We start from the raw sequence: 23,451 nt of genomic DNA on the forward strand, positions 1-23,451 counted from the left end.
AAAAAAAAAAAAAAATATTTCGCTAATCAACTCAAAATATTTCCTTAACGGTTTTTTAAATTCAACATCACTTTCTCCTTGTAGTGAACCGCAATATTTTGAAGTCAGTTTTCATGAACAGTTAAATAACTCAGTCACTACAGGCACTTTCTCTTTTTCTCTCTGTTGTTTTACTCGACAAGATCTACAGCTTCCTTCCTTCCCGATGTTTGGCCTTATCTACCATCAGTTAATGGAAATTTCACCCTGATACAATGCTTAGCATGGTTAGGTAAAAACATCAAAGCTTTCTCCCATTTCTAAGCTATGAACTAACGGACTATGTACATCGTACAACTACTGGGGCGGACATTGTACTGACAACGGTGTTTATCGACAGACCTCTATCACTTTTCGAACTCTTAACCCGTGGAAGTGTTTGTCGGAGTTCAACCAGCACGCATCGCAGACGAAGCAGTACAGATACCTGAAGATACCCGCGCAACTAACTTCTTCTTATACAGACTCTACCTTGACATACCCAATAAAAAAATTTCTTCCTTATGTTTTGAGACACCTTAGTGAGAATGTACTGCATATATAAATATGTTAAAGTAATACTCATACGACCTGATGCACAATCAATACAAATTGCAATTGCAGTTTCTAATGTATTTTCATTGCTTTTACTATAGAAAAAAATAAGAAGAATAAAAAAAGTCACCAAAACAAAAGGCACATTGGCAGTGCGTAGTATACCCTGTGGTTCAACGCACTAGTGCCGAACTGGTTGTATGTTAGCAACGGGCGAGTTTAGAACCGCGATGTCCTACGAAGTGTCAATTGGCTCCCGCTGCATCCCTTTGTCGATAGTTCCGAACCAGTTCGAAATACGTCACCTTAGATATAGATTTATATTAAGACCATTTTTTTTTGTTTATTCTGTGAGACTTATCACATTTTCTGTGACTATTTTGGATTTGGCGATTTTGTGTATAACTAAACAGAAACACTTAGAAGTCAAAAAGGTAGTTCGATCTTTCTAATTGTTCTTGCTTCTTGCACCAAAATGAAATTATAAGAAAAAATGGAAAATTAAAGTGAAATAGTTTTTTTTCAAGTACCACATTTCACTGCATTCGAACAGGGAGGGATTTAGTTACTTTCGAACTGGTTCGATTTGGCCTCAAAGATCTAGTACGGAGCTTGAAATTTTGTTCACTAGTTCGGGGTTTCCCTGCAGGTGTATGTATGTAGATATATCCGTATGCATGTACTAATGTAAGCATTCATATACGAACATATGTAGGATATCGTTTTAAGTTGCACGTTGGTGTAACGCATACGACACGTAGGTAGCGTGCCCCAAACGGTGTGCCAAACAAAAAATGCAAACACATGGAATTTTACGAGTCCACATATGTGGCTACTATTTGTATTCATACACCCATTTTAATGTATGTGAGTCGTTGATGGTGTATTCTACTATTATATGCGTATCACTTGACTCGCATGCTGTGCTTTCTCTGCGCATACATACCCTGCAGGAAATGTATCTAACTATAAGCTAACTTGAAGTTGATTGCGAAGGAACTAAAGGTCACTATTTTCTACATATTTTCTTTGAGGAAAGTTTGCCAAGAGTGGTTACCTCTGCATTAGAAGTCAACTAATTTGTAACTAGTTACTTTTGGACATAAAATATCAAAAAGAAAAACAATTTTTTTATTTATTACCTTTGACTGTTTTTTTCTGCAGGGCACATATATATATGCAAGTATGTATAAGCAAATAAGTAGCTGTGTGTGTGCGTTACTTCGCACACAAGACACATGTTTTCCTAATGAATAGCCCTGCAGCAGCAACAGTAACAGCAGCTGTACGAACACAATAGCGATGGGCCAGCGAAAAACAATGCTGTGGGTCACACAAAAAAAAAAAAAGAAGCAAAATGCAGCAAGGCAAGCACAAACAAGCAAAAATAAAAATCGGTTCAAAAGCAAACACTTGACTCGCTTGCTAGTGTAGTCAGCATTTCATTGCTGTTTTTTCTGCATTCTTTTTTTTTCTTAAAATTGCAGCCAAGGCGAACTGCAATTGCGGGTTTTCGCAATTCAATGTTTCTTGAAGCTGTGCTTTTACTATTTTGTTTTTATTATTATTGTATACATTTGACTGGCTTTATGACAAAAAAAAAACGCTGAGAGCTCGAAACAGACAGAAGAAGGGGTAGAGAAGGAGAGAGTACGCTTCAACTTTTTTGCTCTGCAGCATAAGCACGTGCCAGTCATAATAATGTCCACTTTTCAGCTAACAAAACTATTTCGTTGCTTGAGTGCATAAAAGCGTCCTGTTGCACGCACGCTCGAGTGCTTAAATACAAACCGCACCAACGCACGCACACATATACATACAATTAAGCGACAAATATTGTGCAACGGAAGCGGAAATAGCACACAATCATAAAATACTCTGTTCGCCTGCAAGAATTTACTCATATGTGTTTAAGTGTGTGATGGTGGTATGTGTTGCTGCTACCGATAGCTTTTGTTTTTGTAATAAAGCACAGCATGCTAGGAAGAAAAGCTCTAATATTTTTTTTTTCACTCATTTGCCCATTTTGCAGCCATTTAATTAAATTATTTAGTAAAACAATGCGTTCTAATTGAATTTTAAAGATATTTTGGTTGTACAAACACTCACACTGCCAATGAAAAGGATATTCCTTCATGCACACACATGAAGCAACCGAGTGCATGGCGAACCGAAGCTCTGTTTGGTTATCAAGCACGTGCACACTCGTTGGTAATGCGATTAGTGGGCGTGAAGTGCGAAGTGAGTAAGGATTAGGTGTGAAGTGTTTCATAAGAGATTTCCTTGTTTGAGGAAATTGAGCGTTGACATGTATTACTATGTGCTGACATATATACAGATGTAAATAATTTATCTCCGAAGTGCAACAGGTCAAAAAAAAAAACAAATTAACGACGAGCAGTACTGGAAAGTGGACTTACTTTTTTGAGGATCCGAAAGAAAGTAAACCATTTATCAGCCACTCAACACATCACTAGCAATTAGAAGAAAGAAAATACAATGTTCTGAGCATTCTCAAATCAGTTTGCTGTAGTATGAGATTGGTTTCGAGTAATCATACCAGCTAAAAGTTATTTTTACGGACGGCTCGGCTTGTGGCTTAGGGGCGGAAATTTTTTACAACTGACCTCCAAATCGCAGAGGTCTTTGCTATCAAAAAGGTGTGCAAAATAATTTTGCCTCAAAGCTTGCCGGGACCAGCCTTTCTATTTTCTCGGATAGCCAGTGAGCGATCAAGTCACTTGGCTCTGCAAGCATCACATACAGCTCAATAAAATAATGCAGAGAGTACGCGGTTTTAGCTGATGGGCATTTCGTTTCACTGATCTGGGTCACAGCAGAATTGACGGCAAAGAAATGGCAGAAGAGCTAGCCCGGAACGGCCTATATCAAGAGCTGCATCTTTCAACACTGGAAAAAGGTAGCTTATAGTAGGTGGTAAGGCCTAAAATCCTATAGGTTCTGCAGGAGTCTGTGGCCCACTAATTCGCAAAACGCACTGCTTTTCTCATCACACTCAACAGGAGGGTTTTATCTCGACTAACTGTCATTTACGCGGGGCACTGTGCCGTAGGAATATATGCTACAAGACTGGGACTGGAACACAATATCTCTTGTCGTAGCTGGAGTTCATCGGATGCAGAAGAAATGGTGGAGTATCTGTTCTGCAATTGCCCAGCACTATGTAGGACTAGAATCAGGCGTTTTAACAGACAAAGTGATATTAACACACTGAAACTACTTAAGTTCTTTAACTCCACATGCTGGATTTGACAGAAATAACTGACTTCTGCTGGTTCCTTTTCGTGTTTTCTTCTCCAACCGATAAGCTAAAAGTTTTGTCTATGCCCTATTTAGGGTATGTAAAATTTTGTATGTGGTCAAATTTATTTTTATGATTTTATCGATTCAACGCTATGTTATTTAACAAAAAAAGATATATTTATAAGAAAACAGATAAACATTGACGAAATTTTTATTTATTTATTTTTTTTTTTAATAGAATGAACATAAGAATTCTTCCATTACAGCTGCCCTGTTCTCGAACCTGAGACTTGCTGATTGATAGTTTACCACTGAAACTATTCGGCTACGATGGACATCTTACCGGCACTATTACTTGTCATATGGAATTTAAAATGAATTCAAGAAGACATCACACAAAATTAAGAAGAAGTACTCTCACTGGAGAAATACACCCGCCGTGTGGGAAGCGTCGTGCGAAATCAAACCTTATACACCAAGTGAAGCCAAGTCTTTCTCCACCTGGTCTTTCCATTGCAGTGGGGGCCTCCCTGTTCCTCTGCTGCCACCAGTAGGTTTCGAGTTGAATATTTTCAGAGCTGGCGCATTTCTGTCCATTCGTACGATATGACATAGCCGCTGGATTTTAATTCGCTTCGTTGTAAAGCTCATACAGCTCACCGTTCTATCGTAAGCGGTATTCGTCATCGCCAATGGGGTAAATCTTTCGCAGAATATTTCTTTCGAAAACTCCAAACGCCGCCTCATCAGGTGTATGCTTTTAGGTACGAGTACCTGAAACGATGCAGCGATGAGCTGTGTGAACGTTAACAATGCAGCGGATTAAGATACAACGGCTACGCTGGCTAGGCCAAGTCATACAATGGATGAAAATACTCCAAAAAGGAAGAAAGAGAACATAGAAGATTTGTCCCGTAGAGCCCTAGTCTGATTTTGGAAATTTTTATTTGGCTCTAGTATTCAAGCGACTTGGATTTAAAGGTGTTTTCCTCAACTTCATTTCTACTGCTAGAGTCAGTGCCCATCGGTATTTGGTGATTAATCCATGAAACCTCGAGTTGTACTTCAAAGATCGGTTAACCGTTTAACCAATTTTGAGCATCGAAGGGCAGTGTTTAGGCTTTGATATCCGCCTACGGCCCTGCGGAATGGTGACGCGCACGTCTAACCACTACACCACAGTTGCCTCCTCCTCTGAATATTAGTAACTACTCGTTTAAGCTTTCATTTATTTAACGTTTTTTTGGATTAACTTTTGCTGCTACACAACAGTTTTATGTTTATAAGTGTTGGCAATTCCTGACTTCATTAGGCATTTTTCGCTTTTTTTTTGTACACGCCTTCTCTCACTGCTCAGTCGTTATCCTTTTAATTTTCATTTTTTTTTTTAATTTCTGCTTTTACTGCCCTCAAAGCTTATTGTTTTAATGTTTATTTGCCAGCGGAAGCGTGAATTTTAGTTGTTGTTCTTTCCTCAATGCGCAAATCAAACAACACTTTACGAAAGTTTCAACTTTCTGGCAGCACTCATCCCGCTATCGAAGTGGTCAGCAACGCTGGGAAACAAATGGAACGTGCATAAACGTACATACATACCCTGCAGTTAGCAAATGTTCCAAAGAAATTAAGTTACTAGTTCAGAGATTGTATCTAACAGAACAACAGTTGGACTGGTTGCTTTGTAATGCGATGCAGGACACTGGATACTTAAAAAGATACGATCTATGCTGGCAGATGAAGTGTAAAAAATTGGAATCTAACGAATGGTGCAAACATCAACGTGCATGGACAAGACAGCGCAACATCGGCATACGGGTCGCTCGGCTACAACAATCTCCAACGAACGAGATTTTTCGTATAGCTTATCCCTGAACTATGTATATGCATTGGAATGCTTATGGCGCAACTGTCCACCGCCAATGACACCTCCATTATAAAGTAGACAGTTGAAGCCGTTGTTCGGAGATTGAGCGGGAAATAGGGTTGTGAAAAAAGGAATCCATCTTGAAATATTTTTGGACAAGAGAAATCTCCTGCAGGGTACATACTTATGTCGATCCATATTTATTCATAAAGTACCCTGCAGAAAAAAATATCAATTGATAAAAATAACCCGCTTTTAGTTAGCTGTTTTACAAACAAATTGTTTGATAAACTAAATTAATTTTTGAAAATGTGCCATCTCAAAAAAAATTAAAAAAATGACAATGGTAACTCTAAGTATTTCGCAACATTAAGTATAGTATTACGGCACTCTAGAATAATTTGAGTTATAATTTTTTTTTACTCAACATTACAAATTTACAAATTTTTTAAAATTTTCTCGAATTTTTTTGAACATGCAGATTTTTAGCTCATTAAATTTTAGAATAATATAGTGCAAGTTTTAAGTTACATCAAAATTCCGTTGATTTTTAATATTTTTTATGCTGACGGCTTTTTGCACTTTTTTCTTATGGAAGAAAATGCGTAAAACCGTTTTCAAAGAAAACTTAAAAAAAATTAACGCCAGTTTTACAGTACAACCTTGTACTTTATTATACTAAAATTGACTACTACAAAACTGCATACTCAAAAAAATTCTAAAAAAAAATTAAAAAAATTTGTTAATTTGTAAAGTACTCATTTTACCCAACTTCTGTGTAAAAAAAAACTTCCTTACTCAAATTACACTGGTTTACAACAAAAATGTTCTATGGATGCCACTATCCAATTCCTATGTATGGATACGTTTTCGAGATATTTGCAATTTACCGTTATAGCAAAAATTGCTTCCTTTTAATCACGTATATCTTAGGAACCAATTTAAAAATTTTAATGTAAAATACTGCAAATGAAAGCAAATGAAATTCTCCATAAACCGTATATAAATCACTTTCCGATAGGGCTTATAGTTTCTGACAAATTAATTTGTCATTCCAGCTTTTTTATTTTTTAATGAAAATATGAAAAAAAAATCAAACCAATCTGTGCAAAATTTTTGCATTTGTACTAAAGCCTGTGCTGTTCCCAAAAAAAAAAAAATCAAGTCACTCATGAGGAAAATCGGTTGATAAATAAGAAATAATGAGTGGTCAAATGAAAAAACGCAAAGATTTTTTGTATGAAAAATGAGCAGGAGCAGGAACTACAACTTCAAGCTAACTTATAGTTATATATATAATTCCTGCAGGGTCACAAATGCGTGTTCACTTATTTTCATTTGCATACGTATACATATACATACGCGCGTACACTTACACATGCCGAACACAATAAAGTTGTTCCACACTGCAGCTTATTTTTGTTTTGAATTTGAGCTTTGAAAAGTTGCTCAATTGCGGTTGCTGCCACATCGCTGGCTAATTGAGTGCACCACTCAGGCGTGCGATGCATATATACATACATATGCATGTAGTGGGTGCGTAAATGGGTGTGTGTGTGTGTGTGTCTGATGTTTGTTTGCTCATACAAATGAAAAGAACTACAAACAAACAAACAACAATGAAAAATTTTAGCAGTAAACAAGGAAATTGTGTAAAAGTGTACTTAAATAGTTGTTGTTGCCGACTGCGCATTTTGCTCGTATGGGCAGGTCATTTGCATGAATAGTTAGCGTTGCTGTATAATTTTGTTTTTTGTTCATAATAATAATGAAGTAACTTCATATTAGTTTTGTCCATTAAAATATTAATAAAATAAAATTTGTCATTTATTTGTCAGCTCAACCCAATTACCAAATTTTACGTAGAACAAAATTATGAATTAAGGATCTTTGTAAGTTTATGGCGAAGAAATATTTATGTTCTAATCTTATATTTTTTAATAACCGCCCTTACGCAGTAAGTATTACCTATGTTCCAGTCTCAGTTCGGCAGCGTGTGCACCTAAAGCTAAATGACTCTAAAGCTAAATGCTCTTAGTACAGATAAATCCTTCCTTCCGAGTTTTTTCTGAGTGATTGCTGAATTTTGTTGGAAAACTAGAACAACTTTTTATGCCTTCTTTCCATTTCCTAAGACGAAGAGCTCCTACCATATTCTTGTTGACCACCACCCCCCTTGGCGTGCCACTGCTGAACGCTTTGATTATCTCTACTGGATGTTAAAATGCTGTTACTTCAGTTCAAAAGTTCAGAGTGCACCCCTTATGTTGATATAAAATCTAAAACAACTTGCTTTGGGATATTATTTAAATGTCCTACTGTATCCAGGAGAACCCCCCTACTCGAACTCACTGCTCAGTCTGTATTTTTAGAAATATTTTCTAGGGCGGTATCTATCTATATTCCATTCGGTTAGGCACGCTGTACTTTGGAACACTCTCTGCAGCAAAGCGAGCAAAAATGTAATATATCGTCGCTCGAATAAAGAAACAGTGTAAATGCCACATACACTATTATTCGATAATTGCACCATTGGATAGACAATCCTTTAATCTATTAGAAAAAACTTTAGTTTTCTTAAATATCTCTTTGGCTCACTGATTTATTCGCGAAAATCGAAATTGTGTTTGTAGGGTTTGTAATGGTTTATAAAAACTTCCAATTCGTTTTTCTCAAAACTATACTTTTCATGTTACACTATTTCATTATTCCAGCGATGATATGCGGGCGTTTACGCATAGGCATACACAGAAAACATACCCTTAGCACCTTCGTAGCGTGGTGGACATTATTGGATCAGACGATCACTAATTTTGATCCAATCACGGTTCATAGGGTGACAATCAGAGATACTCGAGTTACGTGTTACAAACGGAAAGACACTTGATTCGGTGGCGCTCATATTCATTTTTATGCTCTCACCCCTTAGGATTGTTCTATATTGAAAAAAATATACCCTTATTTTTTTTTTGAAATCAAAAAATATTTAGAGGTCGCTCAAAGCGCCCAAAGTTTTCCATGTATTTTATATGGGGAAAAAACAACTTTTTCGTAGAAATGGTATAGAATAGTTGAAAATCAATATTTTCTACCAGAAAACTCTGTTTATCTGCAAGAGATTCCCAATGATAATATTCAATTGTTTTCGTAATCATTTTTTCGTCGCAACTATAATTTATAGGTCCGCCAAAAACTCACAAAAAACCCCGAAAAATGCAATGAGGCGACCAACAAAAAATCGTTAGTATTAAAATGTGGTTAAATAAACAATGCGGTATTATTATTGAAAGCATGAAGAGAACCAGAGCTTTCCGATCTAAAAATATTGATTTTCGAGAATTCAATACCACTTCTACGAAATATTTTATTTTTCCTATATAAAAATGCATGGAAAACTTTGAGCGCTTTGAGCGACCTCTAAATATTCTTTGATTTCAAAATAAAATAATTCGGGTATACTTTTTTTTTGAATATACAACAATCCTAGGGGGTAAGAACATTGCAATTCCGACTTTACTATTTTTGGACCACCCTAATGTACAGGGATGGACGAAAACAAAACCTTAAAGTAGAAAGCGAGATACACCCGAAATATCCCTTATCAAATCTTCGTTTTTACCTGTCAGACCACTGCACTTTAGCGTAACGAATCTTTTCTTAACCTGCCTTCGGAAAATATCTTCTTTGATGGCCAAGCAGTTCCCAGAACTTTGGACACTGCTGAGAAACTTCGCTAAAAGTGGCAAAAGAATACAGTTCATAAAAAGTTATCCACTGAATTTGCCACCCAAATATTATTGGTACCAGGTCATGATAATATTCAAAGTAATGAATTGTGATGAAGGGAATATCTCTGTCTGACGTGAACTCCTTTTACCATGCAGGTAAATATTAACTTATATCACAGCAGCCCTGAAAAATGACGGCATGGAGCACTATCTACATTTGTCACTGCACTGCCCTAGTGGTGCCTAGAATAACGTTATTACAGTATTTTGGCGGGTGGGAACAAAACACCTCCTTCAAACGGGCTCATATGACGTAAGTGTGCCTTCCCATTTTCTAAAATTTTTAACTAAAAACAATAACGGAGTTAGTTTACTTTTGCCAAAAGCCATGCGCAGCGGAAACTCCTCATAAGCACTCGATTTTTCCAAGCGATCAACTGACCAGTTTTCAATGCTTCGTTGCTGTATCCTTTAATTAAATCAATTTACTCATGTTGCCCTGTGCTTTCGGCTATTTTCAAAAAGTTTTGCACTCAAAAGTTCTCTTCTCTGTTCATCCATTCAGCATCACAGGAATTCAGCATCATCGTTTGCTGCGTTTTTGACTCAACCGTTGCCCTCCTCTAAATAACAACTTACAAATGTATACTGAATCGGCTTTTTATTTATTCCTGATCCAACTTTTTCTATTGCTACAGAAAAAATGTATGAGGCGGATAATTGCTTGTTACGCTTGATTGGAAGATTTGGTTTGTATCGCTGAAAATATTGCAGTTTATAGCAATATGAACATATTTGTATGTAAAGAGGATAAGCGCGAAAAATGATCGTATGAAATCTTTAGAAAAAAAAAAAACATTTAATACTCCATTCGTTACGCTTCCACCTGTAAATCTCTATTGATGGCGCATCGTGCAAGAGCATTTCAGAAGTATTTAACTTCAATGTAGATGTAAAATAACATAGTGTAGTAGTGTAGTGTGGTGGATTTTTTTTTTTATTTTATTAAAAAAGTGGTTCTTTCGGACTTGAAACGCAAATTGGTTGTTTTCAACGATTTCCGATATCAAATATTTTTCCTGAGCTAGTTAAAGAGCTCTCGCGTCAAGTATCTAAGAGGGTAAGGGGGTTTTTAATATTTACATACCCATTTGAAGTGTCCAAAAAATTTAAGACAAATGTTTTGCTGCTGGATTTGATGTATGTATGTATGTAATATATATGTCTTTTGTCGTAAATATTGCGTTTTTGTTTTGCAGCACAGTGTAATTGTTGTTCACTTACCTCGCCATTTTCTTCGTCCGGCAAATAGTTAGAAGTGTAGAATTGCACGCCTGGTTGATTGCTGGATACTTCCATCCAACGACCAGTCGGTGGATGAATGACCCTGAAAGACAATTAGGAAATATAATTGTATGTAGTTTATTGAAAAATTACAATTTTATCGCAACAAATGGTTAATTAATAAATAGTAACATATGGTACCTGTAGAAATAATCCTATTAATATTATAGCGATGGCTGAGTGGAAGATCGACTTATCTCGGCAACCAGTTCGAAGACGCCCTATCTCAGAAATTTTTTCAAAAACGCCCTATCTCAGAAAACTTTTCAAAAACGACCTACTGCAGAATTTGATTGAAAAACGCCCTATCTCAAAGCTCAGTTCAAAAACGCCCTATCTCAATTTAAAATTTTATGAAAATGTGCTTAGATAGCACGTTGTTGAATCGACAGCTGAGATAAGGCGTTTTTGGAGCGAATTCTGAAACAGGGTGTTTTTGAACTGGCTGCCGAGATAGGTCGATCTTCAACTCAGCCATCGATTCGTAAATGTGAAGCACCTTATGAAAAAAACAAACCATTTATATCGAAATTTTGTAAAGCTTTAAGTTTACTCCCGATTTTTTTTAAGAACTTTGAAATTTCAAGGATATGACTACTTCAAAAAAATTATTGCAAACAAATGGAAGGGAAAATTCTGTAGATTAAAAAAAGAAGGACGAATAGGTATTGAAAATTCCCTTCTAAAAAATTTGTTTATGCTAGACTAACAAACTTAGGAGGACGAAATTCGAGGATGTGTTCGTGTATGTGCTATCCCTTAATATATATATTTTTTTTAAATATACATATATAGGAAGTATTCAAAGATATTTAAAAATCAAGTTTGAAAAGGAAATTTTCAATCCTTATTCACCGTCGTACATCAAAAAATAACCATTTCTATATTACAACAAAATTTTTAAACTGTCTTAATGTTAACTTAGATGACTGAACACTTTTGAGAGGTATGTATACAGAAATTTAGAAACGTCCCCACTTACTTACCTAGCTACTGGCGTTACACCATTTGTATCCAAATCTATTCGTGGCACACAAAAGTTATCATCGAAACCCAACTTGTCTGGCTGTAGTGCTTGTATACGTTTGCCTAGGTTTTCCATAGTGCGAAAATCATAAGGTGTACAAACTACGGGCTTAAAAATGCCTGTTGGTATTGACTCCTCATCCGTTTCCGTTATGTCTTCTGCGAAAATTGCAACATTGTGCTCATAGAGACCCTTCTTGCCAGAGCTCTGTGTGTGTTTTTGACATGATGCATATTATTGAAATGAGATAAAGAATGAAAACAAAAGAGAGGGAGTTATATATGGACATTGCAAACTTATTTTAATTTTAATTTTTATAGAGTAAAAATAAATTTTTGGTACATCTTAAGCAGCTTTTACATGAGGCAATTTTACCGCTTTCTAGAAAATTTAAACACAATTTACATAGGCGATTTTGTTGAAAGCGATGTCGAATTAAACAAACATAAATCAGGCAGGTTCTGAAATTCACTTCCGAGTGAATTCCAACCGAAGCGACTTTGAATTCATATTGAAAGGGGCGTTCTTGAAAGGTTTTCTGAGATAGGGCGATTTCGAACTGGCTGCCGGGATAGCTCGATTTTCCAATCAATAAAATTTGCTTTTACGACCGCGTTTGAAATTTGTTGTTTTTCTACAGTAGAGATTAAATTTTATATTAAGAATGTAAATGCATACATACATTGAGACCAACAAAAATAAGGCTCAATATCTTTCGACGCCACACTAAAATGCATTAAATACATACATACGCTCAACAAAGAAATTCGCGACTCATGCCACTAGTCATTTAAATTATTGTTGACACCTTTATGCTAGAGGTACTCGGCCACTGCATCAGCTTTCAATCTTTTACTCTTTGAACAAAGCTTCACACAAACACCTTTGCATATAAGAAAAATGTTTGTTTTCCCCACTTTTGTGCCCCCGCATTGCTATGCAACAACATTCCATTATGGTATACTCACATGTCCGGCCAAATTAAAATACGAATGATTTGTCATATTGACCACAGTTGTCATTGTTGTTTTTGCAGTCATATGGATGCGCAGCGCATTGTCTTCGGTGAGTGTGTAACGCACGGTGGCGTATACTTCACCTGGATAGCCCTCGTGGCCGTCTAGTGAACGATGAGCGAAAGTAACACCATCCACATGAATTTCTTTCAGATCCCAGGGTACCTTATCGAAACCGATTTTACCACCATGCAAATGATTGTTGCCACGATTTTTCGTAACTTGAACTGGCTTATCATAAATAAAGAAACTGCCGTTGGCAATACGATTGCAAACACGTCCAATAGTGGCGCCAAAGTAAGGATTTTGCGGTTGTTCATATTCTAAGCAAATTGAAAGGAAGAAAATAAATAAAAATATGTATGTGTACATAAAAAAAATTAAAAAAAAACAATATATGCCAGAATCGAGAAATTAAAAAAAAACTGAAATAAATCTTAAACCATATCACATATGGTGCGTTCCATACCAAAATGAACGGGACTCACATTAAATATCTCGAGAATAGGGCGAGGAAAAAATTAGAAAAAAGAATAAATCATGAAAATTCTATATAAAAAGAAATATTTTCAAAATTTTTTTTCTTAAAAATACAATACGTACAAATTTTTTCATAAAAAATTAGTTTTTGAAAACATGCCATCTAAAAAAAAAATAAAAAAAAAATCATAATAATGCGTAATACCGCAATATTTAAGTATAGTTTTATGAAAGCACTTTACAATAATTTGAGTTATGAACTTTTTTACGCCGAAGTTGAGTAGAATGAGTGCATTACAAATATAAAAATTTTTTACACCGTTTAAAACTGTTTTCAAAGAAAATCAAAAAAAAAAAATTAACGCCAGTTTTGTAATGGCTTAAAACTTACGCTTTATTATACTAAAATTTAATGTGCTACAAAACTGCTTACTCAAAAATTCTAAAAAAAATTTAAAAAAATTTGTAAATTCGTAATGTGCTCTTATTACTCAAATTCGGTGTAAAAAAGATTCATAACTCAAAAGAGTGAATAGTGCACCCCATAATATTATACTTAAATATTGCGCAATACTCAGAGCTACCATTGTGATTTTTTTTTTGAATTTTTTTGAGATGGCATATTTTCAAAAACTAATTTTATTTTATGAAAAAATTTGTATGTGAAAAATTTTTCAAAAAAATTTTTTTTTTTTAAATATTTCTTTTCATAGAGAATTTTAATGTGTGTATGTGTGATTTTTTCAAATTTTTTCCTCACCCGGTTCTCGAGATATTTGGAAAACTATTAATATTATGTTTATCCATAAACTCTAAAAATTTGAAACAAATCAAGCACATGAAGTGTGAACCCCGCCCATTTTGGTATAGAACGCCCCATATGTGTATATAAGTATATACATATGCATTTACAGGGTAAAGGTGATAAATCAAGCTAAAGGTATTCAAAAAAATAACAAAATAAAAAAGCAAACGTAAAATTCTCAGCAGGAGCAAAAACCAGCGCAGGATGTGCATGAGAAATCGTTTGACATAAAAATATGCCAAAAGCAAATGAAACTGTAAAAGCGGTAGAGGTTTATAAAAATATGTAGTTTTTCTTTATTTTTTAGAGTAAATGCTCGTGTCTCCTAAGCGCGTGCTCAGCACGGATTTACTGCAGTTTTTACTGCTGAAGTGTGTGCGTCTGCGAGAGCGCGCGCACTCATGTCTGCTGTTGCTGTGGCATGCAACAGACCAACCGGAAGTGGTCATTGCATACCAAGTGCCACTATTATCATCCGCCATCCGACATCCGCTGTCACCTCGGACGCTACTGTCAACGCCATGCGCCGCGACGCGCCACTTGATGTCAGCGTTAGTGGCAGTTGAAACAGCCACTTGTTCCTAGCTTGCTAGTTGCCGGTTTGAGCAGCTAACAACTAAGCACATATGCATGCATACATACATACATATTAGTATGTGTTGTCGTCAGCGGCATACGAGCTTATGAAGTAACCGAAAATGCAGTATTCGCTGGCTTATGGCTGGAACCAGTCCTATGCAGACTGCGCCATATCCGGTGCATGACCTCTAAACTCTCTGCACTCAGCCACCAGCCGCAGACGAGTCGCATTTATGTTGAGGTCAGTCGGGGTGCATCGTTGTTGGTGCGCTTTGCTTTTGTTCTAGAACCCGCGTTAGTATGTTTTATAGTTGCTGTTGTCATTGTTGTTTGCTCAATGGTTTTTTCCGGGCATGAATTGCAATTTTTGCTTTTGTCTTCCGCTTCGCTGCCGCAACGCGTCAGTTCCGCTTAAGTGGGAAATTTGTTACCCTCGAAGTGTTACAAGTGGTAACACCAAATTGGCCCTCAGCAGCAAGTAAGTATGTACGTAAGCAAGTGGGCAGCGGCAGCAGCAGTAGCATCTAGCAGCAAGCAAAAACTAGCGTAGCACATATGGGAAAAATGTGTGAAAAAATGCTCCGAAAGACGGGATGGACAAACAGCTGCACACACACAGTTACGGACACATACTTACACACACGTGATGGTGGTGGTGGCACGAAGTGTTGTCTCTAGCTGACCAACAATCCAGCTGGCCGGGTGCTCGTGTGTATCCGGCATTTCCGTCTACTTGCTCTATCTACTCTTCTTTCTATTTTTTCCGGCTATACGTTTTGCATCCGACGCCTCACTTGCCGCTGGTTGGCTTAGCGCTGTCACTGTTTAAGTTGTTTGTGTCGCTCTTCGCTTGTCTTAGCAGTGTCAGTAAAATATTTGCCACGTTGTTAAAGGGAAATGGGTTCACGTATGTATGTTTGTGACAGTTATGTGCACATATGCATGTACACTTACTAATACTGACATTTATTTTTTATTCGCTTTGGTTTTTAGATTTCGTAAGCTGACATAGGTTTCAAGAATATTTTAAAACGTTTTTTAATGGTGTGTCAAAAATGGGGATACCCAAAAAAGAGGAGGAAAAATATAATTGAGTGTTGATTTTTCTATCCGTTAAGGAAAATGGAATTCAAATAAAGATAAATATGTAGTTTAAGTGCTAACCACAATGATTTTAGTTATCACCCAATTATACTCATACATTTGAGTTTCATTTCCCACTCAGAGTTTTATATCTACATACATAGATAGTTAAGAACGGTGGTGGGCACCTGTCTGCCCGCCGGCACTGTAAGCCTCGGTCAGAAATATCTTACAGTAACACACACGCCTTATTTTCAACCTGTATACTCTGAGCTGACACGAGGTCCCTCTGTCCAAGAGTAGTCTACATGTAATCAAAGGTACTCCAGCACTCGATTTTCTCAGTGAGAAATTACCTCCAATAGCGCTGTGGCCTGGAACCCATAGAAGTATGACTAGGAAATACTCAGACGAGACCGAAACTTGAGAAAACTAGAGAAAAAGCCAGTACCAGTAAAGATACGCAGTAATTTGTGTGGTTGATAGTGGAAGTGGTCCTTAGCATCATACCGATTCTAAGGTGGTCATCTAATTATAAGCGAGTTCCTCTGGATTCTGATCGCTAAGTCACCAGGTTCTTCTGGATCAGATCACAAAGGCTATTCACAAATTTACATGGGAAATCATCAGACATCCTCTCCTCTCCAGATCCTCCGGTGGCTACAGTCCAAAGACGGACTTATCGATCAGTCTCTACAGGATTTTAAGAAAAAACCAAGCGAGACTGATTGCTCTGAATTCCAAGGAAGAGATGTAATACTTTCCGGCCTTCGGTAAAAGCGTCTTTCTGACTCTCCACGGGTTGGGGATGTACCTTCGCACAATGTTACTAGCGCAGATGGCAGCCAATCAGCGAAAAAATACCTCCCGAGTCTATATAACTAAGAAGTTATTAGAAAACGGATGTTTTTCCTGAGGCTAAGTTTCATGGGAGATATGTATGCATCGAGGAGAAGTTAAAGCAACTCCTCGCTAATAACGAGTATCCCAAGAGTACAGAGCTTTTTGTAAATACGAGCCTGAATCTGGAAGATTCATGACAGGTTACTACGCCTTCGCAGAATGCTCACCAGGAATGCTTTAGCCTGCCTTGTTTCGGTTTAACATGTAAACTGCTAGTCCTGTTTCTTAAAGTTCCCAAGCCGTGGGTAGTTTGTTGATAACAACTGCCCAAGCAAATTTTGAGAAAGGGCTATTCAGAGTTGAGAGGAACCACTTTTTTTCGCAAAGACACTTTTTAGAATACTTTCAATTTCGAAGAAAATATTTGTTTTGGCAAAATATTGTATTTGAAGTCGCCTTTTTATATTACATTTGTCATCATATCTTCGGAATTTACAGTTGGATCTTAAAGTATAATGAAGGTCCTTGGGTCGAGAAGAAATTTTATTTGTTCTAAAGTTCGTTTGGTTGTGTGCTTGATAAATAAATACATAACATTGATCACATGTCCCAGGTACAGGTACCCCACTAGATCTCAGTCTATTAAAGCTCGCAAAAAATTAGTAAACTTTTGGTATAGAAGTATTTCCCCTGGAAGGCGATTTCAACTTTTGTTTTCGGCTTAACGTTAAATTTTATAAAATCCAATCAGTCTTTGGATAGACACTTGCATACTTATAAAAATATATACATTAGCAAACAAAAAGCATCAACGAAATTTTCAAAATTAAAAAAAAATTATGTATTTGAAAATTTTTTTTATCTCAAAAATTCGACAATATATTGACATTAACCAGCACAGCGATGTATAAATTTATACGAATGAGTTTCAGTAACGTCAAAGTTTTAAGATTTCAAGTCAAAATTTTGTAGAATTTTTGCTACCAAGAAAATTTTCTAAAATTCTAAATTTTTTCAAACACCTAAATATTTGTGTAAATTTTGAAATTTTTAGGGATGTCTTTATTTTGTACGAAGAACCAAATGAAGGAGTGCTCCATTCAAAATACATACATATCCGCATAAGTATTTACGTTCACGCACTTACATACCTTCTAACAAGTCGAAACCAAGAACAACGTCATCCAATTTGCCACTGGCATCAGCGACTCTGAGCGAGTAGATAGTTGCACCATAAGACAGGATCTTTATTATTTATAAATTCAAGACATGTTTTTTATGTTTTTTTATGTATTATCCATTTAGTTGCAACCGGTGTCACCGCAATCAACGTTGGTGGTCAGTTAAGAAAAAGATTGATTCCATGAGAGAATGTCAATAATAAGTATGTAACCCATAAAAGCCAAGTACAGCAGTTGGCATAATAGAAATGTTGCAAGGCCGAGTGCGATTTCCAGGATGATGATATGAAAATATAGATAAAGAGCAATAAAATCAGTAGAAGAAGCAAATATTATTAACTGTTTGTTATTATGGGGAAAAAATGTAAATTGCGCAAAAAAAAAATATAATAATAGTGTCAATGCAGATTTTTAAGAAAAAAATCATTCGGATGCTATTGAAGAGCTTCAGTCTGGCTGACGAAATGCACTTTTGAAGTATCTTTAAGGTATATATGGTTGTAAGAATTTTTGGCAAAAATGAACATCACTCAAACTTTTCAAAGAAAACCTCTTATCTTTCAGATTTTCTGTACCTCCTCATTCTCTGCTGCCCTCTTCATTTGCTACACGGATGCCTTAACACACGCAATCTGCGCATACATTGCAGATAAATGTTGAGAATTTTTGGTCGAGGCTTTTCAGCGGAAGCGGGCCATCTCAAGTGCTCACAAACTTAATGGCCCGTTTTGGATTGCTTTTTTTCATTGCGCACTAGGGTGGTCCAAAATAGGTAAGACCGGAATTTTAATGCTCTCACCACCTAGGATTGCCCTATGTCGAAAAAACATACCCCTTTTTTATTTTGAAATTTAAAAATATTTGGTATAGAATTCTTAAAAATCAATACTTTTCAATCGGAAAACTCCGATTCTCTTTAGCAATAAGACCATATAACCATTTTTTAATGCTAAAGATTTTTTATTTATCCCCCCATTGCATTTTCTGGCATTTTCTTGGGGTTTTGGCGGACCTATAAATATAGTTATTATAAAAAAATGGTTGAATAAATGATTGGGTATTATTATTGGGAGTCTTCGAAAGAGAAACAGGGTTTTCCGATCAAAAAATATTGATTTTTATGAATTCTATATCATTTCTACGAAAAGTTGTTTTTCCCCCATATAAAATACGTGAACAACTTTGAGCGCTTTAAGCGACATCTAAATATTTTTTGATAAAAAAAACGGGGTATATTTCTTTCGGTATATAACGATCCTAGAGGGTGAGATCATAAAAATTCCGAATTTACTTTTTCAGGTGCATTTTTGGACCACCTTATTGCGCACGCATTGCATTGATATGTTGCGTTTTTCCAAGTATTCGTTTTCCAATGTGAAGCCTGAAACCGCTGTGCATAAATAATATCGGGAATAAGAAAAAAATACATACATGTGTATATAGTGCATGCATACATACTGCCAAGGATAATGTTTGCATTTTCAGCGGTTCCCTTGAAGTGAGTGGTAAGATAGAAGATTCAATCTGAAATTTAGATTTAATCTGTTGAATATACACACAAACATTGCGAGGCCCAAAAAACAACCTAATTTATCCTTCGACTGCCGTGGACGTACGAACCAATATTTATTTCTTTCCCCGTATTAAAAAAAAGGTATCAATTTAATTGAAACTGAAATTTTTTTTCAGTGTTATTATATCCTTGAAGTTGACTATACATATAGGTTGACCACCTTGCCGCGATGCGAGGTCGTAAGTACGGCATAAAGATAAACATAATATATATCGCCAACCCTAGCTGTTCGAAAACCAAGAGTCAACGCAGGAGCTAACCTTTTTAAAAAAAAAGCTTCGGGTTGGAAAAGGTATAAGACGGTAATGCGACTTGCGGTTCTATCTATCCCCTCTCTCCGATACCCGTGGGACCGAAATTATGAGTGATCATTGCAGAAAAAGAATAACCGGAAGTTTCGAGCGGGGTAGTGGTCAGACCGTTATTAATAGGGGGTTTCAGCAGGTAGAAGTGGGAGAGCGGAGGTCTGGGCAGACCGGTCGTAAATCGTTTAATGGCTGGAACTGAGGAGACGACTCCGTCTAGAGCAACCAAATTCCGAAAAATCCAAATCCCATTAAGGGCGGGGCACCTACTTTAACGCTAAGCCGAGAGTCTGCTACAAATAAACCCGACAGCTGTGTGGTAGAATATGAACAAAAATGTGGTGGACTCACCATCCCTTTGTCGAATTTAAAGTCATCTTTGGCGGCACAAAAGAAATATGCCTATACGCCGCGTTTTATAAACTCCTTGAGCCCAGGACCCAAATTGTACCCAAAATTTCTGCTACCATACTCTACATCATCCACCAACATTTTTCGTTGCTTTACTTATTTTTGGCTGCAACTCCTTGACCATGTTTCCACAGCAAGTCATTATCACCAGCCACTGAACTTGGCTTACACACAGGATGCGATAATTGAGCGTGCAATCCCTTTTTGTTGATATATTTTTTAATATTGATTTCACTGTTATTTTTGGCCTCAGCTTATCTACCCTTCGTCCATTTCAATGCTACGCGTCACGCAAAGTCAAAGTGGGCGTACTGCCTCATTCGATTAACCTAACTAATAGTGTCAATATCATTTTCGGGTTCTAATCTCGCCTCATAAACACTGAAAAAAACACACACACGCGTACAATTCGCAACCCAAAACAACAGCCAATTCACAATCGCATTTAACTTTGTCACTTCTTGGAAAACTCTTTTTTTACATCTCCCTTAACACGCCTCAATTGTCAGCTTTGATATTAAAAGTTCATTGAACCCTGGTACATTAATGGTATTGCTGTTGCTAGCAGCCATTGTCTCGGCCATGTGGTTAGAATGGTTTCCTTGGCATTTTATTTTTATGGCCAGCATATGCAGTGGCCTTGAAGAGGAGAAGAGTGCGCAAGAGTTGGGATAGGGTTTTTAATGGCTTCTTCTTCATCTCTTTAGTTTCTTGTTTCGGCATTGAAAGCTATGTTTAATAAAGTTGCCTTAGTATGAGAATCCTCAAAATGGCCTATGCGTAGTGCGGAAATGGTATTCTGTGTTTATGTCTCTTTCAACTACTTCGGCAAAAGGCAGTTAAAAGCGGTCGGTCGTCAGTTTTATGATACTACCACATTTGCTTACATGTTCCTTTTATTCAATCGAGCAATAAGTGCTTGTATGTAGTGCATTATACATAAGCATGCGCATTAGGGTGGTCATTAAAAATATCAACGTTTAAATTTTGTATAGGGCACCCGTTTATTTTGTTCCACGTTTACAATTTTGATTTTTGAATGAAAATTTTAAAAGTAAAAAAAAGGTATTAGCGGTCGTTACCAGAGATTAAAAAAGGTCAAATTTTTTTAAACCGCAATTCTTAAATACTCTAAGTTATATTTAGCTGAGTAAAGTAAATTTTTTCGAACTTTCGCATTTGAAAATCTTCGTAAATGTCTCTATTTCGTACGTAGAAAAAAGGTGTAGATGCAGATATTTTAAGAACCACCTTAATTTTGTGTATTTTTTAAATTTTTTGGGTTGGTTTTTAAGCTAAGTATGATTGACAGCTTGGGTTGGATTTGGACCGTTGTGTTGGATAAAAGTACAACAGCTGTTGATTTGCAAAGCGATTGAAATGTGGGATTGTTTAAATGCTATATTTTGCACTTACATATATAACATACTATTAAATAAGCAGTCTCAGACAGTAAGTGCCGTTTCATTTTCGAGAAATCAAATCTATTATAGTAAAAGACCTTAACATATTTCAATTCGTATTCCCTTCTCTTTTGTAGGGACAGTATAAACTGCACAAATTTAAATTTTTAAAATTTTTTTAAATCTGATTTAGGCACTCCGCACATTAAGCTCCTAATCATAGTAGTGTAATCGTTTCGGCATACTAAAGTATAAAGCTTTTTTTGTATTTCAATGAAGCTCTGTAGATTACGATTCAAAATCATGTTTGCGCCTAATCATAAAAGCTTCATGAATCGAAGCGCCCAACATTGTAAGGCGCTTGCAGTTTTGAAATCGTCATTTGTTTACTTTTTTGTGTTGGAAAGAAAATTTATTTGTCAATTCAATAGAAAATAATTGGAAATGATTGATTTCGTGCTAAAATTCATGCAAATTGCTTTAAACCACAAGCGGTTATGCAATATTTCGGAGCGGAATAATTTGCGGAAGTGCGTGTTGCGAAAGAACGACCAAAAAATTTGTTATGTGTAGAAAGTGTTTATTAGCTGGTGACTTATGCAGGGCGTGCAAGTGTGCAGAAGTCGAGTCGTCATGCATTCGTTTCGGTATGATGAAACGATTACTCTACTTTGATTAGGCGCGTAATGTGCCGAGTGCCTTAATCACTGTGCCACGCTGCAATCAGGGATAACGCGAGTTATGTGGAATCTAGAAAGGGAGCTGAAGAGGGAAAGGAGACGTATTTTCCGTAATACTTAAAAAGTGAGAGGCCTAAATGCGTGACTGCGACGAACCTGAAATGCTGGCTGAATGGCAGCACTAAAACCAGCGAAGGTGATAAACCAGAGACCCCAGTCGAACATAACGGAGTACCACCGCCCGACTCTGACAGGGTACTGGTAGCAATTTTGCTGGAGTTGACGATTTGCGAGACGTGCTATTCAAGAATACCACGAATCTTGAAAAATACTCGCGAGAGAAGAAACGAAAGTCACCCTCTCCTTTTCGATTTTAAAGCCGTGAAAGCTGTGAAACTACCCAGCAAAAAATCGGTAATCGCTTTTAGTGGTAACGTGTTCTAGAAGGCATAGCGTTATAATGCCTTCGAATTTTTTCGCTTCTTTTAGGCATTGCCAGTAATGCAAAGTAGAATGTCCTACAATATTTCATTTATCTCGCTTCTTCGTTTCATTTCGGAGAATGCAAAGTAGAATGTCCTATAATATTTATTTTTTAATTCGTTTCCTTGCTTAATTTCCGGGAATGCAAAGTAGAATGTCCTACAATATTTTATTTGTTTCGCTTCTTTGCGTCATTTCAGGTAATGCAAAGTAGAATGTTCTACAATATTTTATTCGTTTCGCTTCTTTGCTTCATTTCGGGGAATGCAAAGTAGAATGCTGCATCGTAGTCAGCTGAAAAATGGAATGAATATCCAAAAATTCTTTTTCTACCGTTACTTTCTGTGGAAATTTGTCTCGCATAAAAATCATGTTTTGCTTTGTTCAATTTGCAGCGAAGTTGAAGTCAGTCAATGAATTGACGTACAAGAGTGAGGAAGTACAATTTTAAGCTTCATTAAATATGCATGTGTGTACATACCGATTTTAAAGAAAATCTAAATACCTAAATACATACATATGTACGCTGATTTATAAAATTTTTTATTAATTTTAACCTTTTAAGGCATTTTCTGATTTCAATTTAATATAAATAAGTATGTACTTATCTAGGCATTCTACATTAGTTTCTCTGTAAGGCATTCTTTGTTCGCTTCTCTGGATTCTGTTTATCCATGCGTTCTCCCTTCGTTTGAGGGTAATGCTGCGGGTAAGGGCTTACCTCCAATGACATGCCCATGTTAAAATAAGGCCTTCTTGAAGCGAAAGGGTAAGCGATTCCCATCACCTAGCTCGTTTCCACTTTCGTT

The 23,451-nt window shown here is 36.5% G+C and overlaps 1 protein-coding gene across 1 annotated transcript in view; it reads right to left on the bottom strand.

Annotated features, from left to right (window-relative positions):
* Positions 1 to 23,451, bottom strand: part of LOC118733412 (galactose mutarotase) — a gene marked incomplete in the record, with an annotated part of 31,853 nt that overhangs the window by 6,401 nt on the left and 2,001 nt on the right. The window contains 4 exon segments of the mRNA XM_036462787.1: positions 10,730 to 10,816; positions 11,760 to 12,007; positions 12,769 to 13,139; positions 17,758 to 17,851. Of these exon segments, the coding sequence (XP_036318680.1) occupies positions 10,730 to 10,816; positions 11,760 to 12,007; positions 12,769 to 13,139; positions 17,758 to 17,851 (800 nt within the window).

Source organism: Rhagoletis pomonella, unplaced genomic scaffold (assembly GCF_013731165.1).
Source record: "Rhagoletis pomonella isolate Grant_MI unplaced genomic scaffold, Rhpom_1.0 Rhpom_scaffold_00002, whole genome shotgun sequence".
In the NCBI taxonomy this organism is placed as follows: Eukaryota; Metazoa; Arthropoda; class Insecta; order Diptera; family Tephritidae; genus Rhagoletis; species Rhagoletis pomonella.